This window comes from Lepidochelys olivacea (genome assembly GCF_965140295.1).
Source record: "Lepidochelys olivacea isolate rLepOli2 genome assembly, chromosome: 23".
Taxonomy (NCBI): Eukaryota; Metazoa; Chordata; order Testudines; family Cheloniidae; genus Lepidochelys; species Lepidochelys olivacea.
Window position 1 is genome coordinate 12535365 of NC_140433.1, and position 20405 is coordinate 12555769.

The 20405-nt window shown below is 62.7% G+C and overlaps 3 protein-coding genes across 3 annotated transcripts; 1 reads left to right on the forward strand and 2 right to left on the reverse strand.

Moving 5' to 3' along the window:
* Positions 1 to 4328: 4328 nt before the first annotated feature.
* Positions 4329 to 11163, reverse strand: LOC311511741 (T-cell-interacting, activating receptor on myeloid cells protein 1-like). The gene is made up of 6 exons (XM_084612587.1): positions 11082 to 11163; positions 10384 to 10671; positions 9803 to 10090; positions 5883 to 6164; positions 4850 to 4985; positions 4329 to 4373 (listed from the first exon to the last, which is right to left on the reverse strand). Exons 1-5 carry the CDS (start codon positions 11116 to 11118, stop codon positions 4855 to 4857), a joined length of 1026 nt encoding a protein of 341 aa, XP_084468713.1. The 5' UTR covers positions 11119 to 11163; the 3' UTR covers positions 4329 to 4373; positions 4850 to 4854.
* A 1273-nt stretch (positions 11164 to 12436) lies between these two features.
* NDUFA3 (NADH:ubiquinone oxidoreductase subunit A3) lies at positions 12437 to 14931 on the forward strand. Its single transcript, XM_084612617.1, has 4 exons — positions 12437 to 12533; positions 13701 to 13775; positions 13995 to 14072; positions 14698 to 14931. The coding sequence occupies exons 1-4, from the start codon at positions 12518 to 12520 to the stop codon at positions 14787 to 14789; spliced, it is 261 nt and encodes an 86-aa protein (XP_084468743.1). The 5' UTR covers positions 12437 to 12517; the 3' UTR covers positions 14790 to 14931.
* Positions 14932 to 15583: 652 nt separating this feature from the next.
* TFPT (TCF3 fusion partner) lies at positions 15584 to 20403 on the reverse strand. Its single transcript, XM_084612608.1, has 6 exons — positions 20301 to 20403; positions 19180 to 19423; positions 16971 to 17041; positions 16594 to 16663; positions 16193 to 16432; positions 15584 to 16070 (listed from the first exon to the last, which is right to left on the reverse strand). The coding sequence occupies exons 2-6, from the start codon at positions 19417 to 19419 to the stop codon at positions 15951 to 15953; spliced, it is 741 nt and encodes a 246-aa protein (XP_084468734.1). The 5' UTR covers positions 19420 to 19423; positions 20301 to 20403; the 3' UTR covers positions 15584 to 15950.
* Positions 20404 to 20405: the final 2 nt, after the last annotated feature.

The window sequence follows — 20405 nt, forward strand, 5'->3', positions numbered from 1 at the left end:
AATGGGGGTTAGTGTGAAAACAATCCTGCCCCTTACACTGAACAGGGTTAAACACGGGCCGGGGGCGGGGTCCAGAGCCCGCAGCCTGCTCAGCCCCACGGCAAACCCCCCAGTGACCCCTGGGACCGGCTGTGACAGACCCAGCAGAGCAGGAACCAGGGAGCCGTGGCAGGCGCCGTGTGAAACGAGGGGTTTGTTCTGGCCCCAGCCCCGTTCGCTGGAGCGAGTCTCTAGCTGGAAAATCCCCCGGGTTTGGGCGTCTCCCCACTGGCCCCGGAGACGCTAGCGACTGTCCTGGGGGGCAGAGGAGCCGGCGGAGCTGGGCTGGAGCCAGCGTCGCCGCGGCTGCTGTGAAAGTCCGACCCCATTTCCTCCCGGGTTGGGGGTTCAGCCGGGGGAGGGGCGATGGCGTCGGAGTCCCTCTCTCCGGCCGCTCTGCTCAGGACGTCTCCGCGGAGCAGGGTCCGGAGGGCCCGGGGGGCCCAGGAGACGGGGGGTGGCAGCCGGGAGGGCGAAGCGAGTCTCTTTCTTTAAGGCCCCAAAAGGAGGTGGGCGGCACAGCCCGTCCCCCCAATATTTTATCCACCAATGAGGCCTCGTTTCCGACACCCCAATTTTGGGTCACGGATTTCTGCTCCCCCCCTTCTCCCATGTCCCAGGTGGGCCCCAGCCCGGCCCGTGGGGTCCGTCCTGCAGCCGGTCGGGTTGGACGAATCCCATCTTTGTGTCTCGCCGACTTTCCCCCCAACGTTCAATTGTCCAGGTTCTCGTGAAGCTGTCTGAACTTCTCACTCGCCTTCGTCGGCTGAACCCACCACGGGGGGGACATTGGGAGGCTCTGGTATCACAGCCCCCCCTGGGGTGGGGAGATTTGGGGGGCAGGGGAGCAGGAAACTCTGGGGGTTTGTACAATAGAAATGCAGGCAGGGGAGGTCTAGGGAGAAAGGGGGAGAGAAAAGGGGCTGGGGGACCCCGCTGCAGAGAGAGGAGGGGGACAGACCCTTGGGGGCAGTAAGTGCCATTAGTACAGCGCCAGGGTCAGACGCAGCGTCCCCACACACAGGGGGCCAAGGGCTCTGTCTCAGGGCACTGGAGTGTGTGCGATTCTGCGGGTTGAGGGGCCTGGCTCGGGGCTGGGCGATGAGCCCTGGTGGTCCTGTGGGATTTAACTACCCAGCCGCCGGTTGGAAAAGCGCGAGGGCCAAATGCACGCTGCCCAGTGAGATCCTGGATGCCATGATGGGGCCCCGGGAAGGGGGGGCCGGTGCTGCTGCCAACACCCTGGTGCCCAGCTCCACCCAGCCCTGAATGAGGCACTGAGCCAGGGTTGCAGCTACAGGAAGCCAGCGCTGTCTCATCTCTTCCTGTATCTCTTACACATTGTCTCTAATCTGCGGGCCAAATCTACCTCGACCAAAGCAAGCAGAGGTCCCTGCAACACCCAGGAAACCTTGGGACCATCAGCCTGGCCAGGCATCATGCCACTTGCAGCTTGTCTGTGTCTCTGTGCGGAGAAGGGGACAGCTCACCCTCAATGTACCCTGCAGCCTTGGGGATGGTGAGGTGGGCTGGAAGCCAGGAGACCACAGGGGCTGGTCTTCAATCTTTGACTGACCACTATTTCCATGCAGATTCCCACCCCATCAGCTGGTGACCCATGTAGGTAAAATTAGTACATGATCATGCAATTAAACGATGTGTGGCACATGGCCAAGTGGGCAGAGTTAAGGTTGTTCAGGAAACTTTAACTCTGGCAATTGCTGATTCTGGAAAGTATGATGTTGCACCTTTCTCTCTCAGCCTGCCAACCTGCCCACGTGCGACACGAGCCGTGGCACCGTGTGAGGAGCGGGCGCGATGGGGGACGCCTGGGTTTGCCTCCCCTTCTGCCATAGCTGAGCGGTGATGATGGGTATACACTGTAATGCCTGATTCTAAGGGGCTTTTCTCAGTGTGTGAACTAAATAAACCAGATTCAGAAAAAAATTGGAGAAAGAGAAATTCCATCCCGGGCCCCCAAACGGGTCACCAGCCGGGAGAGACTATCGATATTAGGCATCAAAACGACAGAAAAAAAACCACATTAATTTCCGCCCCACCTGTGCGCACTGAACGTCGCCGGAACTGCTCCGGTGTCCCCCTCTGGACACTCACTCTGCATCCCGCAGCGTTTTAAGATACCCCAGTAGCTTAAACCGCCCCTTTCCCCGTATCTCACCGAAGGCAGCCGTCTGGGAGACAGCTTAGCACTCTCCGGAGGCAGGGGTACGACGCACGCAGAGGCTTCGCCCGGCGCCGGGGCTCTGCCTGGAATTACGCGACAAACGCACCGGTCCGTACAGAACCAAGAAACCCTGCCTGCGTTTCCCCGCTCCTGCTCGCCCGTCCTTGAGGGACGGTGATCAATGGCTAGTGATCAATGGCTCCATGTCTAGTTGGCAGCCGGTATCAAGTGGAGTGCCCCAAGGGTCGGTCCTGGGGCCGGTTTTATTCAATATCTTCATAAATGATCTGGAGGATAGTGTGGATTGCACTCAGCAAATTTGCGGATGATACTAAACTGGGAGGAGTGGTAGATACGCTGGAGGGCAGGGATAGGATACAGAGGGACCTAGACAAATTGGAGGATTGGGCCAAAAGAAATCTGATGAGGTTCAATAAGGATAAGTGCAGGGTCCTGCACTTAGGACGGAAGAACCCAATGCACCGCTACAGACTAGAGACCGAATGGCTAGGCAGCAGTTCTGCGGAAAAGGACCTAGGGGTGACAGTGGACGAGAAGCTGGATATGAGCCAGCAGTGTGCCCTTGTTGCCAAGAAGGCCAATGGCATTTTAGGATGTATAAGTAGGGGCATAGCGAGCAGATCGAGGGACGTGATCGTCCCCCTCTATTCGACATTGGTGAGGCCTCATCTGGAGTACTGTGTCCAGTTTTGGGCCCCACACTTCAAGAAGGATGTGGATAAATTGGAGAGAGTCCAGCGAAGGGCAACAAAAATGATGAGGGGACTGGAACACATGAGTTATGAGGAGAGGCTGAGGGAGCTGGGATTGTTTAGCCTGCAGAAGAGAAGAATGAGGGGGGATTTGATAGCTGCTTTCAACTACCTGAAAGGGGGGTCCAAAGAGGATGGCTCTAGACTGTTCTCAATGGTAGCAGATGACAGAACGAGGAGTAATGGTCTCAAGTTGCAGTGGGGGAGGTTTAGGTTGGATATTAGGAAAAACTTTTTCACTAGGAGGGTGGTGAAACACTGGAATGCGTTACCTAGGGAGGTGGTGGAATCTCCTTCCTTAGAGGTTTTTAAGGTCAGGCTTGACAAAGCCCTGGCTGGGATGATTTAACTGGGGATGGGTCCTGCTCTGAGCAGGGGGTTGGACTAGATGACCTTCTGGGGTCCCTTCCAACCCTGAGATTCTATGTTTCTATGATTGATTCTATGACCATCTGCGCCCAGGGGACGGACGCTTAGGGCCCCTCCACCACTGGTTTATCGCCGCGTCCGGGGCGATTCCATTGCAATGGGTGGACACTTTAAGTCAACTACCCTCTTTTGTTAGCCCTTTGACACCCGCATTAAAGCCCAGCCTGGATGCCCGGTGTGACAGGGCCGCCAATCTTAGTCAGTGGGGGGGTCTGTGCAACGCCCGGCACGATGGGGACACTTACTCTGTCCCAGTGGCGGCCCTTTGCACTAACACTGGTAGTGTAATAACAGGGTGTGAGGGAGGAAGGGGCCGGGGAGACACAAGCTGCCAATCACCAGACACCCCCCCCCTGGGGGGGGCATCACACTTTCTTTATTGAGGCCCGGTCCCTGGTCCGTATAACCAGGGCGGGGCTGTATAAATACAGGAGGTGCCGGGCAGCGGTGAAGCCCAGCGCTCGCGGCTCCAGAGGGGGGGCGACGTGTGGTACCATCCCTCAGCCCCCTCCCGCCAGCAGCTCCCCTGCCCGCCTTGTGGGGGGGCTTGACCGACCATTCCAGGGACCAGGCGGGCTCCCCCAGGGCTGCCCCCGCTCCGAAACGTCCGCTCTCCCTTTGCCAGGGCGATGGGGGACCCACCCTGGAATCTGGGGCGGCCATCGGCTGGGATGGGGGCAGAGCGGGGAGCTGGTGGGAGGGGCTGAGATAGCCCAGGGTGAAGAGGATGTTGGGGGGGGCTAATGGGGGAGGGGGAACAGAGAGGACTGGGTTGGACAGGATGAAGGGGTGGTTGGCAGGTGGGGGCTAGGGGGTTGGAATGGATGGGGTGGGATAGACCAGGCGGGGGGCGAGGTGGAGTGGGGGGGTGAATCCCAGCAGAGGGGGCTGCATGGAGTGGGGGGGGGGCTATTCCTTCCCTTAGTTGCCTGCGAGCCCGTGACGGCCTGTGAGGGGAGAGAGAACCCCATTAGCTGCACTCCTGAGACCCCCCTTCCTGGACAGAGGGGCCTCCCCAGCCCCCCCGGGACAGATGGGGTCTCAGTCCCGCTCCTCCCACCCCAAACCCCAGCCTTTCCCCTGAGTGTGGGGAGACGCAGGAGAGTGTCAAGTGTGAAACAGACTGGGGGGGGGCAACTTCACCCCAAATCCCCCCTGAGAGCTGGGCTGTAGCGGGAAATCGAGGTGGTTGTGCTGGGGAGGGGGCGCAGGCACCTGTCAGGACTCCTGGGTTCTCTCCCCGGCTCTGGGCAGGCAGTGGGGTTTAGTGGTTAGAGCAGAGGGGGGCTAGGAGCCAGGACTCCTTGGTTCTCTCCCCAGTTCTGGGAGGGGAGTGGGGACTAGTGGTTAAGAGGGGGAGGGGGGCTGGGATTCAGGAATCTCCAGCATGGCCTCGTCCCCACCTCCCCCAGGACCAACTCACTGGCCTCAGCCTTGCAGGTGTCTCTCCTCCCAGCAGGCCTGGGCTACAAAGAGCAGAGCCAGCAGCAGGACGGCGGCCCCCAGGCCCAGCCGCAGTGCATTGGTCTGGCTGTAGTTGGTGCCCTCAGAGCACGAGCCTGGGGGGGGGCAGGAAGGAGACAATGGAAAAAAAATACACGGTTAGAGATCGGCCCTCGCAGCTAACAGCTTATGGGGAGAAGGGGGAGAAAATCCACCCGCACTGCTCCTGCCCCCGCCGTGAGAGGAGAGAACCCAGGAGTCCTGATCCCCACCCCTGGGCTCTAACCGCTGGACCCCACACTCCTCCCAGAGCTCGAAATACTCACCCATCCGTCCATCCCTCCCCCACAACCCTCCATCCCTCTGCGTACACACCCCTCTATCCCTCCATCCCTCCCCATACACACCCCTCCGTCCATCTGCCCCCAACCCTCCATCCATACATCCCCATACACACCCCTCCATCCATACATCCCTCCATCCATCCATCCCTCCACGTACACACCCCTCTATCCCTCCATCCATGCCCATACACACCTCTCCGTCTATCCATCCCTCCGCGTACACACTCCTCCATCCATCCATCCATCCATCCCCCCAACCCTCCATCCATCCCTCCCATACACACCCCTCCATCCATCCCCCCAACCCTCCATCCATATATCCCCATACACACTCCTCTATCCCTCCATCGCTCCCCATACACACCCCTCCATCCATCCATCCCCCATCCCTCCGTGTACACACTCCTCCATCCATCCCCCCAACCCTCTATCCATCCATCCGCGTACTCACCCCTCTCTCCCCCCACACCCCTCCATCCATCCACCCATCCCCACACACCTTCTCCATCTGTCCATCCATGCCCAGACCCCATGGTCCCTGGCCAGTTCCCAGGCAGGACTGTAGCCAGTCCACATCCAGCGCCCCACTTCCCCCCGACTTAGCCCAGCGCACATATGGCCAGACTGATTAACCCTTGAACTGCTGGATGCCCCCGGCCGCGCACTCACCTTGGGTCTGCACCTCCGTGTCATTGAGATCCAGGTTGAAATGGGGGCCCGGTTCCTCCGGCCCGTAAAGGCAGCTGAAGATCCCGCTGGGGCCCAGGGCCTGCTCCTCCGGGAGATTGAAGCCGGCCGGCCCATTGTCCCCATCGGCTGCGATCCAGGCCAAGGGCTCGGGATCCCCGTCTCGGTACAGGAAGAACCAGCCACCCGGGGCATCGGGGACAGAGCAATTCACCCGGAGCTTCCCGCCCACATCCACGAACCTCTCCCGGGCGCTGGGAACGTCTGGAAGAGCGAAGAGCCCCCATGAGATGCTGCTCCGGCCCCGCATGGCCCCGGTTGTACCCGTGCTGGGGCAGGGTCGTCGGCCTGCAGGGGGCGCTTCCACCCACGGACCCTATGGCACCACCCCACAATGCACTGGGGTGCATTACCCACCAGCCCTACACACACCTCTATCCATCCCTCCCCATAGACAACCCTCCATCCATCCCTCCCTCCCCAGACACCCCCCTCCATCTCTCCCCCATTCCTCCATCCCTTCCTCCCTCAATCCTCCCATCCCTCCCCATACACACCCTTCCATCCTTCCCTTCCTCCCTCCCCAGACACTCCCTTTCATCCGTCCCCCATTCCTCCATCCCTGCCCAGACACACCCCTCCATCCATCCCTTCCTCCATCCATCCCTACAGACAACCACCCACCCCTCCATCAACCCTCCAGCCATCCCTCCTTCCACCCTTCCATCCCCACACATGGCTCTCCGTCCATCCAGCCGCCCCCATACACCGCCAGCCAGCCGCTGCCATAGACCTCCAGCCGTCCCCATACCCGCCCCCCGTGACACGGAGCCAGAAAGGGCTAAGCACCTAGCAGGCTACATGACCCAAGTTCAGCCTTTAGGGACATATTAGTGCCAATGTCAATGGGGATTGGGGCCATTCCACGTGAGATACACTAGAGCTTCGAAACGTGGCCTTGTCAGAGAGTTAGAAGAAGCTAGTGAGTGTCTTTGGCTACGGTTTCCCAGAGCAGCGGTTCTCACCCTGCTGTCCATGGCCCACTTGCAGCCCAATCAGCACACAGCTCCGGGGCTGGAGCACCCACGGTGGGGAAAAGTGGGGGGTACGGAGCACCCACCGGCAGCCCCCCATCAGCTCCCCACCAATGTCCCCTCTGGTTTTTGACGGGCCGGGCGTGCAAAAAATTGCTTCTCTGCCAGTTGTTAGGCGCGCGGTGTTTCGCCGTGTGCGTGGGGTTTAGGATCTGTGTGCGCGCCCAGCTTAGAGGGACCAGTGCTCCCCATCACCACCACCCCAGCGCCTCCGGCCCTGCGGATCAGCACCTCCCCTTCCCTCCCCGCGCCTCCCACCTGCTGCCATCAGCTGTTTCTCGGCATGCAGGAGGCTTGGGGGGGGGAAGAGCGAGGACGCACCATGCTCGGGGGAGGGGGGAGAACTGGCCGGGAAGAGGTGGGGCGGGGGTGGAGAGGGGGCAGGAAGAGGCAGGGGTGGAGTGGGGGCAGGGCCTGTCGCAGAGCTGGGGGTCGAAGACCCCTCGGCACTTTGGAAAATCAGCACCTGTGCATATAACACATTGCAGCCCACCGTGGTCAATAGGTTGAGAACCACTGGCCTCTATCTTGTTAGGTGTTAGCAGCTGTGACGAAGCAGGACTGTTCTTAATGTTTCCTCTGAATAGTGTGGGGGTGCCTCAGTTTCCCCTAGGCAGTTCTTAAGTATCTGGGTGGTGGGGTAAGGGTGTATGATCCTTGCAGAGCCCTAGAGGGCAGGTGTGTGCAGGGGTCTGGACACAGAGAATGGCCAACACCCTGTTTCCTGGCCACTGATGGCCTGGGCCCTTCCCCCCTGCAAGGTGAGAGCTAAAGGGCTGGAGAACAAAGGAATCTGATGACCCCCTAGCCCGGGAAAAGGACAAAGCCCGGGGGGATGGTGGGGGGGGCTGGAGAGAGTTTCAGTTTGGGGCTGGCTGGGGACATGGAGTGAAGGGCAGACGGGGTTGTCTGGCTCACTGCCCCCCAAAATGGACCCTGCTGAGGCGTCCTGTTCTCTGCACCCACAAGCTCTGTGTTAGACCATGTTCCTGTCGTCTAATAAACCTTCTGCTTTACTGGCTGGCTGAGAGTCACGTCTGACTGCGGAGTTGGGGGGCAGGACCCTCTGGCTTCCCCAGGACCCCGCCTGAGCGGACTCGCTGTGGGAAGCGCACGGAGGGGCAGAGGAGGCTGAATGCTCCGAGGTCAGACCCAGGAAGGTGGAGCCGGGGGAGCTGTGTGTCCTGCAGACAGCCTGCTCCCAGAGAGGAGACTTCCCCAGAGTCATGCCTGGCTTCGTAGGAAGCAGTTCCAGAGCATCGCCCAGGGACTCCGTGACAGCAGTGTAACCAGCCGGTTCCTGTCCGTCTCTATGCTCTACTGATTCAAAGAGCAAACGGAAATATTAACATTTAGATGGAACTTGGCTGTAAAAATGTCCTTGTCTATATTTCTCTTTGAAACTCGTAATAGATCATCTAGGAACCGCTTTAGGGATAATTACCTTATACTGCTGAATGCACCTAGTGACCTGGGTCTACTGAGTCCAGGACATCTACATAGAAAACAGGTGATTCTACTTCAAAGCCACCATACTTCCCCAAGGACTGCAGGCCGCTAAGAGGCTCCCAGAGAGCTAGGAAAGGACTTGTGGGCCCTGATCCTGTCGTCTCAGATCTGCTTAAGCTTCATCAGGGGAAGTTCGAGCCGCCAGGCTGGGGTCTCCAGCTCCAGTCAGGGGCACCCGGGCATTGGACTGAACCAACGGACTAATTCCAAAAGAACGTTTTGTGACTCTAAAGCTCACATCTCTCCTATGAACCTGACCTAAGAACTGTATTCGGGTCTGTACGGATACCGATCTTTGAACCCATGCGCTCGCTCGCTCTCTCTTTTCTTTTTTAGTAAGTTTGAGTTTAGTTAACAGGAATTGGCTGTGAGCGTGTATCTGGGCAAGAGCTGAGATATTCAGAGACCTGGGGCTGATGTGTCCCATCCTTTGGTATCGGTAGAACTTTTTATATGAGGAACAAGATTTTCAGTCATCCTCATCATACGTGAGTGGGAGCCCAAGGCTGGGTGGCTTTAAGGGAGCTCTGTTTTGGCATCTGGGTAACCAGGAAGGTGTTGGAGAAGCTCTGGGTGAATCAAAGTAGTTGAATAACCACCAGCTTTGGGGGCTTGTCTGCCGCATTCTTTGCAAGTTGCCCTGATTGAGCAATCTCAGTGTGGCCCCCCAGGAACTCAGTCACCACCCTGCCATCCATCCCCCCATCCCCCCACACCCTTCCTCTATCCTGCCATCCCTCCATCCATCCCTCGCACCCTCCTCTATCCCCCATCTCCCCATCCATCCCCCCACACCCTCCCTCTATCCCCCATCCCCCCATCCATCCATCCCCCCACACCCTTCCTCTATCCCCCGTCTCTCCATCCCCCCACACCCTCCCTCTATCCATCCATCCCCCCAGATCCTACCTCTATCCCCCATCCCCCCATCCATCCCTCATCCCCTCACACCCTCCCTCTATCTCCCATCTCCCCATCCATCCCCCCACACCCTCCCTCCATCCCACACACCCTCACTCTATCCCCCATCCATCCATCTCCCCAGACTCTACCTCTATCCCCCACACCTTCCCTCTACCCTCTCATCCCCCCATCCATCCTGCCACACCCTCCCTCTATTCCCACATCCATCCCATAGACATTCACATCTATACAAAATGAGCTGAAAAAATCGTGCCCTAGAGGGGAGAGGCCCCAAGCCCCATTCCCCGCCCCCTGAGCCAGCCAGTCCCAGCCCTGGGGCCGGATGGGAGCCGGCGCTCCCTCGAGGGGAGAGGCCCCGTGCCCCTTTCCCCCCACCTATGACGCTGAGCTCCAGGGGGTTGCTGGCGTTGGACCAGGCGAAGGGCTCGCTGGTGGTATGATAGTAGCAGGTGTATCTCCCCGCGTTGGCGGCGCCGGCGTTCCCCAGGTGGAACTCGGCCGTGGGGGGGTCTCCACGAGGCGCCCGCTCAGTCCAGAACTCCCGGGCCCGGTACAGCACGAAGCTCATCCCCGCATACGGAGCCCAGCACCGGATCGTCCAGGTCTGGCCGGCCGAGACCTCCGCGCCGGGGCTGACGGCGATGGATGGCTTGGGGTAGCGATCTGGACCGGGCACAAGGGAAGCAGAGCGTTGGGGTGGGGTATTGGGTACCCCGAGCTGGGGTGGGGACTGTGTGTGTGGGGGGAACTGGGAGAGCCCAGTATCCTCCCACCTGGCTTAGACCCACGGGCCCATCTACCCCGGTATCCCGTCTCCTCCCTTCCCCCAGGATCAGACCCATGGGCCCACCTACCCTGGCATCCCGCCCCCTCCTGCCCCGCGGATCCGACCCCCGGGTCCATCTTCTGGCATCCCGCCCACTCCCTGCCCCTGGGACCAGACCCTCAGGACTCACCGCTGGTGACGTTAGCGGGGTCGCTGAGCGGGGACTCCACCCGCCCCCCGGCCGCATCCCGGTTCCAGTAGCCGCAGCGGTACCGCTCGCCAGGGCCAACGCTGGGCAGCAGGAACGTGACCTCTGAGCCCTGCGCTGGGGCCCGCTCCTTGGCCACAGGGCCCGGTGTGCCGTCCCGGTGCAGGGTGAACCAGCCGGCCCCGAGCGGCCCCAGGACAGAGCAGCGCAGCCTGATCCCCGCCTCGGCTCCTGTGGCCCGGTCCCAGACAAGGGACGGCTTCGGAAGAGCTGGAGACACAGAGTGGGGGGGGGGGAAGGCCTCTGGGTGACCCCCAAACAACCCTCCTTCCCTCCTCCCTTTGCCCCCCACCCTACCTGAGCCCTCCATACACACAGCCCCTCTTCTGGCCCTACCCGTCACAGCTAGCACCTTACCCTGCCCTCTCCCCTAGAGCCCCTGCCCTGCATTGCCCCACCTCACCGAGGGGTCTCCATGGGCCCCGGGGTGACCCCCTTCTTGATGGCCTGTACAGTCCTCATCTGCTCTGACAGAAATAGAACCCAGGAGTCCTGGCTCCCAGCCCCCAACCACTAGACCCCACTCCCCTCCTACAGCCGGGGAGAGAACCCAGGAGTCCTGGCTCCCAGCCCCCCTGCTCTAGCCCCCTTTCAGCTGTAGGGCGGGCAGCGACACTCACCAACCGTCAGGAGCAGGACTGGCAGAGTCACGGCCATGGTGTGCAGCCGCGCGGCCAGCAATGGGGAAGTGGCAGGGCTGGGATGGAGGCACTGGGAAAAACCCAGCTCTAGGAAATGAGCCACTGGCCACAATGGAAAATCTCCACTTCCGATTCCGATGGGGGCCCAAACGCTGCGGGGGGTAGGGGGCCTGCACCTCTGCTACATGTATTACGGTAGTGCCAACCAACCTCGGGGGGGGGGCCCGTCGCGCCAGGCGCTGCACAGACCGACCCCCCCCCCACACACACACACGCTGAGCTCAGGACGTCACGCCATGTGCTGCATAGACACCCCCCCCACAGATCGCCCCCCCCCCCCGGACTGAGATGAGGGGTCCCATGGCACCGGGTGCTGCACAGACAGGCGCCCCCTTCCCCTGACCAAGATCAGGCCCTGCCGTGCTGGGCACTGGACACAAAGTGAGGGACACTCCCTAGAGCTCACAGGTAAATAGACAAAGGAAGGACTGTTCTCCCCATTTCACAGATGGGGAAACTGAGGCACAGAGAGATTCAGTGATTTGCCCAAGACCACATAGCACAGGGGCAGGAGCGGTAGAGCCAGGAATTGGACCCAGGTGTCCTGAGCTGCAGTGCTATGCCTTACCAAGACCAGCCTTAGGCTACCTTGCACTCGCCCTGCCACCCAGCCAGCTCTGGGAGGGGAGTGGTGTCTAGTGGTTAGAGCAGGGAGGGCTGGGAGCCAGGACACCTGGGTTCTCTCCCTGGCCCTGGGAGGTTAGAGTGGTAGAGGGGCCATCTCCACCCCAGAGCCAGGAAGGGAACCCAGGAGTCCTGTGCCCACTTCCCAAGTGCTGGGGACTGAGGCCGCTGGGCAGGGAGCCTGGCTACCCCAGCGCGGTTCATCACGCCCAGGCGAGCCGTGTGCTGGGCGCTCTCTCCCTCCCGAAAGTCCCTGGTGACTCAGAGGAAGCAGATGTGTGATGGGGGGGCTGTCCCCTGGGGGTTCCCTCTGTGGTGTGGGGCGATGGGGTGGCTGGCAGGGGCACTCAGCTGCCTCTGCTGTGGGGTCTGGGGGTTTCTGGGACCCTCTCAGCCCCCCCACACTTCCAGCCCCCCCATCCCACCGGGGACGGGGGCCTCAGGACTGCCTCAGCTCCCCCTCCCCCGCCCCTCAAATCGGAGTCTGGAGCGCAGATGCCCCCAAGAGCTGTTACTGGGGTTCAAGTTTCGGGGTGGGGGGGGAACCCAGGAGTCCTGGCTCCCGCCCCAGAGCCAGGGCTAGCGGTTCCGGAGGTGGGGGGAGGGCTGGGAGCCAGGACTCCTGGGTTCTCTCCCCGGGGGCGGGCGGGGCCAGCGGCCCCGCACTACAAGTCCCAGGCTGCCCGGCCCGGCCCGGCCCGCGGTTTCCTTCCTGTGCGGCGGGAGCGAAGATGGCGGCGTTGAGCAGTGAGCGTCTCCTTCAGGGGGTGCCCCAGCGGGGGGGGAAGGGGGATTTGCGGTGGAGGGGGCTGCCCCAGCGGGGGGGGATCTGCGGTGGGGGGGCTGCCCCAGCGGGGGGGGAGGGAGATTTGCGGTGGAGGGGGCTGCCCCAGCTGGGGGGGGATCTGCGGTGGGGGGGGGCTGCCCCAGCGGGGGGGGAAGGGGGATTTGCGGTGGGGGGGGGCTGCCCCAGCTGGGGGGGGATCTGCGGTGGGGGGGGGCTGCCCCAGCGGGGGGGGAAGGGGGATTTGCGGTGGAGGGGGCTGCCCCAGCGGGGGGGGAGGGGGATCTGCGGTGGGGGGGCTGCCCCAGCGGGGGGGGAGGGGGATCTGCGGTGGGGGGGCTGCCCCAGCGGGGGGGGAGGGGGATCTGCGGTGGGGGGGCTGCCCCAGCTGGGGGGGAAGGGGGATCTGCGGTGGGGGGGCTGCCCCAGCGGGGGGGGAAGGGGGATCTGCGGTGGAGGGGGCTGCCCCAGCGGGGGGGGAGGGGGATCTGCGGTGGGGGGGCTGCCCCAGCTGGGGGGGGATCTGCGGTGGGGGGGCTGCCCCAGCGGGGGGGAAAGGGGATCTGCGGTGGGGGGGCTGCCCCAGCTGGGGGGGGATCTGCGGTGGGGGGGCTGCCCCAGCGGGGGGGAAAGGGGATCTGCGGTGGGGGGGGCTGCCCCAGCGGGGGGGGAAGGGAAATTTGCGGTGGAGGGGGCTGCCCCAGCGGGGGGGGATCTGCGGTGGGGGGGGCTGCCCCAGCGGGGGGGGAAGGGGGATTTGCGGTGGAGGGGGCTGCCCCAGCGGGGGGGGATCTGCGGTGGGGGGGGCTGCCCCAGCGGGGGGGGAAGGGGGATTTGCGGTGGAGGGGGCTGCCCCAGCAGGGGGGGGATCTGCGGGGGGGGGGGGGCTGCCCCAGCGGGGGGGGAAGGGAGATTTGCGGTGGAGGGGGCTGCCCCAGCTGGGGGGGGATCTGCGGTGGGGGGGGCTGCCCCAGCGGGGGGGGAAGGGGGATTTGTGGTGGAGGGGGCTGCCCCAGCGGGGGGGGGGGAATCTGGTTTGGGGGGCGGGCTGCCCCAGCTGGGAGGGAGGGGGGATCTGTGCTGGGGGGGACATTAACCCTTCACGCTCCGCTCTCCTCCCCTCCCCCCAGAGATCGGCGCCTTCCTGAAGGACATGTGGGCCAAGGAACCCGTCATCACCGTCTCCTTCGCCATCGGCATCCTGGGTGAGTCGCCCCCATGACTAGGACGGGGGGAGCCCCCTGCCCCGCTCTTACACAGCGCCCCCTAGTGCTGCAAGGGGGCTGGCACTGACTGCCAGGGGAGAGCGCCCCCCGCCGAGCCCCACACACTGTTCCCCGCAGCCCAGCGCCCCTTACTGAGCCCCTGCGCGCCTCGGCATACGTGGGGCTGCGCTGACGCTGTCCGTGTCTCTCTGCCTGCAGCCACGGTGGCGCCCCTGCTCAGCCCCTACACGAAGTTCTCCGGCATGATCAACCGAGCGACGCCCTACGTCTACCCAGGTGAGGGCTCCTGGCCATGCCGCCCCCCGGGGGGCCTAGCTGAGAGAGAGGTGCCAGGCGCTGCACTGGGGCATCAGGCCTAGCCCTGACTGCCAGGGGAGAGCGCCCCCTGCTGACCCTCCCCACTCCCTGCGGCACAGCGCCCCCTAGCGCTGCCCTGGAGCAATTGGGCAATGCACTGACTGCCAGGGGAGAATGCCCCCTGCTGACCCTCCCCACTCCCTGTGGCACAGTGCCCCCTAGCGCTGCCCTGGGGCAATGCACTGACTGCCAGGGGATTGTGCCCCAACCCACCCCCTACAGCGCCCCCTAGCGCTGCCCCGGGGCAATGGGGCTAGCACTGACTGCCAGGGGAGAGCGCCCCCTACTGTGGGCCTCTCTTCCACACACCAGGCAGCTGGATCAAGTCTCAGCTGGTTGGTTCCCCTGGCCAATCCTCATGGCAGCATCACAGTGCACCTTAGGCAGCGGGTAGCAGCTAGGCTGATAGCCGTGGGGTGCTGACCCCTGAGGGAGGGGGGTGAGCCCCAGCTGACTCTGCAGAGGTGAAGGGGTTAAAGCCACCCCTGCACTCTGTCCCCTGGGGAGAGCCCCCTCCCCCTAAGCCACCTCCACCTCTCTCTAGTGCCCGTGCGAGATGACGGCAAGATGCCCAACATCCCCTCCCACCCCTGTGATAAGGAGGGGCCAAGCCTGGACTGGCTGAAGAAGCTGTGACATGGCCGGGGCCCTGACGTGCTGGCTGCAGAGGGAGCCTTCCCCCTGGGCTGGGTCAGCGCACTGCCCCCTGCTGGCTACAGGGGGGTGTGGTTCTCTCCGCCTCCCCCCATGGATGTAATAAAGGTTTTGACTTACGGAACCAGCCTGGGTGTGTGTTAATCTGTCCCTGGTGCCCCCTACTGGCAGGATGGAGCCCTGCTGGCTCTGTGAGATAGTGACATTGGCGCCCCCTGCTGGCTGTTAGTGTGTTGCTGGCACCCCCGGCAGGAGGGACAGGGCTATGCTGCCTCTGTGTTAGCGTCACTGGTGCCCCCTACTGGCGGGATGGAGCCCTGCTGGCTCTGTGGGTGTCCCTGCCCCTGCCCCAGGGGGAGACCTGGAGCGTGCACAGCTGCTGCCCTCTACAGGAGGACATGGGAATTGCATGCTTGCACGCACAGTTTCATTGCACTGACCAAGGGGACCATCTACACCTGGGGGGAGAGGCAGTGCCCCGTCCCAGTGCTTACTCGCTCCACCTACCCACAGATCACGCAGTGTGAGGGGAGACATGGGGGAGACACAGGCCAGGGGGCCCAGTAGAGAATCAGGGACTAGAACACAGGCGTCCCAGACTCCATTTATTATTCATTAGGGGGGTAGCAACGATGGTCCCATCAACGCAGGGACCAGGGGGCTGTGCAAACAGCAAACAAAGACTAGACCCCACTCCCCTCCCGGAGTCAGGGAGAGAACTCAACTGTCCTATATCCCAGCCCTCCCTGCTCTAACCACTAAACCCCACTCCCCCCCCCCCCCCCCGGGGACAGAACCCAGACATCCTGACCCCCTGCTCTAACTCAGTACAGCAGAGTCACTCAGTGTTTGTGCGCTTTGGCCCAGACCAACGTCTCTATTTCCTCATCATGAGACCTGCCCTACTCTGCGGGGCTTTTAACCCTGAAAGATTCCGGCAGGAGTTTTACCCACCCTGGGAAAGCTCCTTCTCCCAGCCGGCTGGAGGCTTCCTACCCTGTCCCCGCTTAGCTGTCGGTCCCACAGCACAGGGGCCTGGTGTACAGGGGGTTAACCTCTCCCAGTCCACAGGGAGGGACCGCACCCCTCCTGGTTTAACCCCTTGAGGGCTGGAGCCAGGGGCCTGGTCAGTTTCAGAAGGGTTCAGTCGAAATCAGCGCAGGCCCCAGGGCTGGAGAACTTGGGGTAATGGATGAGTTTGTCCCGGGGCTGGGGCCAGCTGACGGTGTCCTGGTCACAGGGGAACTCGTCCTCTTCTTTGAGCTGGAGGGGGGAAGAAAAGGTTCAGACCCACAAGCCCCGAGCCCATCTAGCCTGGTATCCTGCCCCTCACCCACATCAGCCCCATCTAGCTACCACCCAGGAGCAAGGGGAGTGACCGGTACCTGTGCAGGGAAGTCATCCATGGGGAGGAGGGCAGGGGCCAGCCGCCTGCCCCTCTGCTCCTTGTCCTCACGCCCATGCCGGCGACGCTTCTTCCCCGTGGGGGTCTCCGCCTGGGATGGGCTCTTGGGCTCTGGACCAGCTGGCGGGGGGCCAGGGAAGCGCCGGGGGGTCTCCTTCTCTGGAGGTTCGTTCTCGGTATTTCCTGGGGTGGGGGCTTCTGTGCTGGGGCTGCCTTCGTCCTGGGGACGGGGGGGGGAACAGAGCCATTCAGTGGGCTCCCACCCAGGGCTCTCCGAAGTCGAGCAGGGCCACAGTAAAGGGCTGAATTCTCTTGACAGCTCCAAAACAGAATCTGCCCCACTCCAGGGAGGGACCCCCTAGTGGGGAGAGGGGCTCCTACCTCTAGGACAATGGTGAGCTGGCTCTGTCTATAGTCATCCCCATAGGAATCCAGGACCCTCATAAGGAATCTGTAGGGGGAACAAAGAGAGACACATTCTGACATCAGGGCCCCTTGGGGACGGGCGCTGCCCAGACCCAGACTCACAGAGATCGCGGCCCCGTCGCACCGGGCACTTCCCAGACTCACTGAGATTAGGCTCCCATCATGCCAGGCGCTGCCTGGCCACAGAATCACCGAAACTGGGGACCCGTCGGGCTGGATGCTGCCCAGACACAATGTCAGTGAGATCAGGGCCCCACTGGGCTGGGTGCTCCCTGGACAGGGAGTTGCTGAGGCTGTCGCGCTAGGCCCAGCTCCCGTCCCGGAGCTCTTACCTCCTCTCTTGCTTGAGCCGCCGTGTGATCTTCTGCACGTGGTGGAGTCGGTTCAACACCCTCTCGTTGACCTGGAGCCAGGGAAACAGACGCATCAGGCCGGTAACTCACCCAGGCTGGAGCCTTCTCCCCCAGCACCTCCCGTCTCTGCCCAAGCCAAGGGGTCGTCCCCTGCATTAGATGCGTCCTGTGGGGGGTCCAGGGGTCGAGTGTTCCGCAGTGCACTCCTGTGTTCACACCCCACACCTGTGAGACTCAGACCAAAGCTTGAGAGCTGCTTTAGTGTGTCTCCTTTGCAGCATGAGATGAAAACAGGGATGTAAGGAATGGTTCCGAACGGAGACTGGTTAACCAGGCTGCTTTCGCTGTGTTGTTAACCAGTGATTAACTTGCCCTAAGTTCTTCAGAAGTATGCATCTGACAAAGTGGGTTTTTTACCCACGAAAGCTTATGCCCAAATAAATCTGTTAGTCTTTAAGGTGCTACCGGACTCCTCGTTTTTGTGGATACAGACTAACACGGCTATCCCCTGATACTTGCCCTAAGTTATTAACTTTGCTGTGAGAATTATCGATAAAACATACCGTCGTACAGTCAGTGGAACAAGGAATTCACACAAGTGTGGTTCTTTCCGCTCTGGAGATCACTAATTTGGCTCCTGAACCCCTGAGGCTGGCATATCACTGCCCTCCACCCTAGTGTAATAAGCTTGGTGCAAGGCATGGCTGGGGAGCTGAAGACTGTCTGCTTGCGAAGCAGTGATATCATGGCAAAAGGCACCTAGCAGCACTACGTGTAACGAGCTGAGATCCCGACGGACGCATTTCCCAGCTAAGTCTGGGGAGTGGCTAGGCTGGTTTCTCAAAGACAAGGGAGGCCCAGCCCGGTGGCAACGAAGCCGATGGGCCACCACCGAGCAAGCAGCCAGTCTTGGGCAAGAAAGGGGAGCAGAGACAAAGGCCGGGTCTACACTACAGACCTATATCAGTATAACTACATCGCTCAGGGGTGTGTAAGCGCGTGTCTGCGCCGGTTTGGTAGCGCCGCCTCCCCAAGCGTCTGACAGTCCTGCACGACGTAGTTAGGTAGATGCAGCATCGGCACAGGCGCCGTGATATTTCTGTCGACCGCTGACTTTCAGGAGCCACCCCACGCTGCCGGTACAATCAACACACCCCGAGGCACCAAGTGTGCGCGCCCGCAAACAATTGAATAACCACAGCGACCGCATGCCAATGTGATTGTGTAGCGTAAACATGGCCTTAGCAAAGAAACAATGTGAGGTCTACTTCCTCCGCCAGCCCCCTCGGCTCTCAGCTGGAAAGGTTTGTCAAATGGGGGCTGACACTATCCAAAGGAGGGACAAAGACCCCATGGGAGCTCCCTCTCCCCCTGCCCATCGCATTCGCCACACCTGAGAGGACAAAGAAACCAGCCCTGCATTCGGCGGTGGGGGTCTTGGCCTACAGAATTCGGTCAGCTGGAAGCACACGGGGAGAAACTTTGCTTTGAATCTAACCTAGCTGAAGCAGGCACTAGAGAGCATTTTGATCCCTTCAAATCTCTCTCTCCTCATAGTTAATAAACTTGTTTCATCTACTCCAGGGTGCATAAGATAAAGCATCTGGTAACTTCACTTAGCACCGTGAGCTGGTGTATGTTATTCCCTTACAGGAATAGTGGAGGGAGTGTTTCTGGCCAGGAGAGGGCAGCGCAGCTGGGATTGGGGATGCGTCAGGGGGCACTCTGGGGTGTAATCAGGGCCGGTGAGCGCCGACTGGCTGGCCAGATGCAGCACACGAGTGTCTGCAGGCGACTGGAATGGTGGGGGTGGGGCAGGTGAGGGGGCAGGGCCCAAGGCCCACTGAAGGGGGACAGTGGGTACCCTGGGTTGGTGGGGCAGGGACTGGTGGTTGTGAAGGAAGTGGGGTGGGATGGGGCTGGGCACGTGTGGGGTGATGACTTAGGTAGAAGGGCTGGGCCATGGCTTGGGGCACTATGGACCAGGGGGGCTGGTGGTTTACAGGGCACGGCCAGGCAGCGGCCAATGGAGGGAGTGAGTTAGGGGGCACAGCCAGGCCATGGCCAATGGAGGGAGTGGCTCAGGGGGCGGAGCCAGGCTGTGGCCAGTGGCGGGGGGGAGTGGCTCAGAGGGTGGGGCCAGCTTTGGTCCCCAGCCCTGTGTCCAGCTCCAGCCCCCCCTCCCCACCTGCTCGATCTCCTTGCAGCGCCGGGCCAGGGCCTGAATCTTCCGGCGGCCCAGCTCGCGCTGCCGCTGCTGGCTCTCCTCCTCCTCCTCGTCCTGCAGGTTGTCCCCGCTCAGCCCCCCGTCCACGAACTCCACCTCCGTCTCCAGCTCACTCTCCAGGATGTTCCCCCCGAAGAGCGGGGGCAGCGCCAGCTCCGAGCCCGGGGGCACCGAGAACTCCTCGAAGCCCACCCCGGCCATGGCGCTGCAGGGGGTGGGGGGTGAGGGCAGTGATGAGACGGGGGCAGGAAAATGGGGAAAACGGGGTCTCCCCCACCAAGCACTAAGCTGTGACCCCCCCAGCACACACACACACTTCTCTGCTGTTAACACCCCCCACTGGGGACCCATCCCCCTTACACGGACCCATCTTCCCCTTCTGCTAACACCCCCCACCAGGGACATGACCCCCCCTTACAGGGACTGACCCCTCCTGCTGCCAATACCCCCCCCCGCCCACGGGGATCCCCCCTCCTCGCTTTCCGGCCCCCCCCCGCCCACGGGGATCCCCCCTCCTCGCTTTCCGGCCCCTCCCCCGCCCACGGGGATCCCCCCTCCTCGCTTCGCCGCCCCCCCCCGCCCACGGGGATCCCCCCTCCTCGCTTCGCCCCCCCCCGCCCACGGGAATCCCCCCTCCTCGCTTCGCCCCCCCCCGCCCACGGGGATCCCCCCTCGCTTCGCCGCCCCCTCCCCCGCCCACGGGGATCCCCCCTCCTCGCTTCGCCCCCCCCCGCCCACGGGGATCCCCCCTCGCTTCGCCGCCCCCTCCCCCGCCCACGGGGATCCCCCCTCCTCGCTTCGCCCCCCCCCGCCCACGGGGATCCCCCTCCTCGCTTCGCCGCCCCCTCCCCCGCCCACGGGGATCCCCCCTCCTCGCTTCGCCCCCCCCCGCCCACGGGGATCCCCCCTCGCTTCGCCGCCCCCTCCCCCGCCCACGGGGATCCCCCCTCCTCGCTTCGCCCCCCCCCGCCCACGGGGATCCCCCTCCTCGCTTCGCCGCCCCCTCCCCCGCCCACGGGGATCCCCCCTCCTCGCTTCGCCGCCGCCGCCCCCCCCCCGCCCACGGGGATCCCCCCCCTCACCTTCCCCCCGGGCCCCGTTCCCCGACTTCTGCCTGAAGGCGACGTCCCGTCCCGCAGGGGGGCGGGGCCAGGCCGGACGCGCGCTGATGACGCCACGAAGGGGGC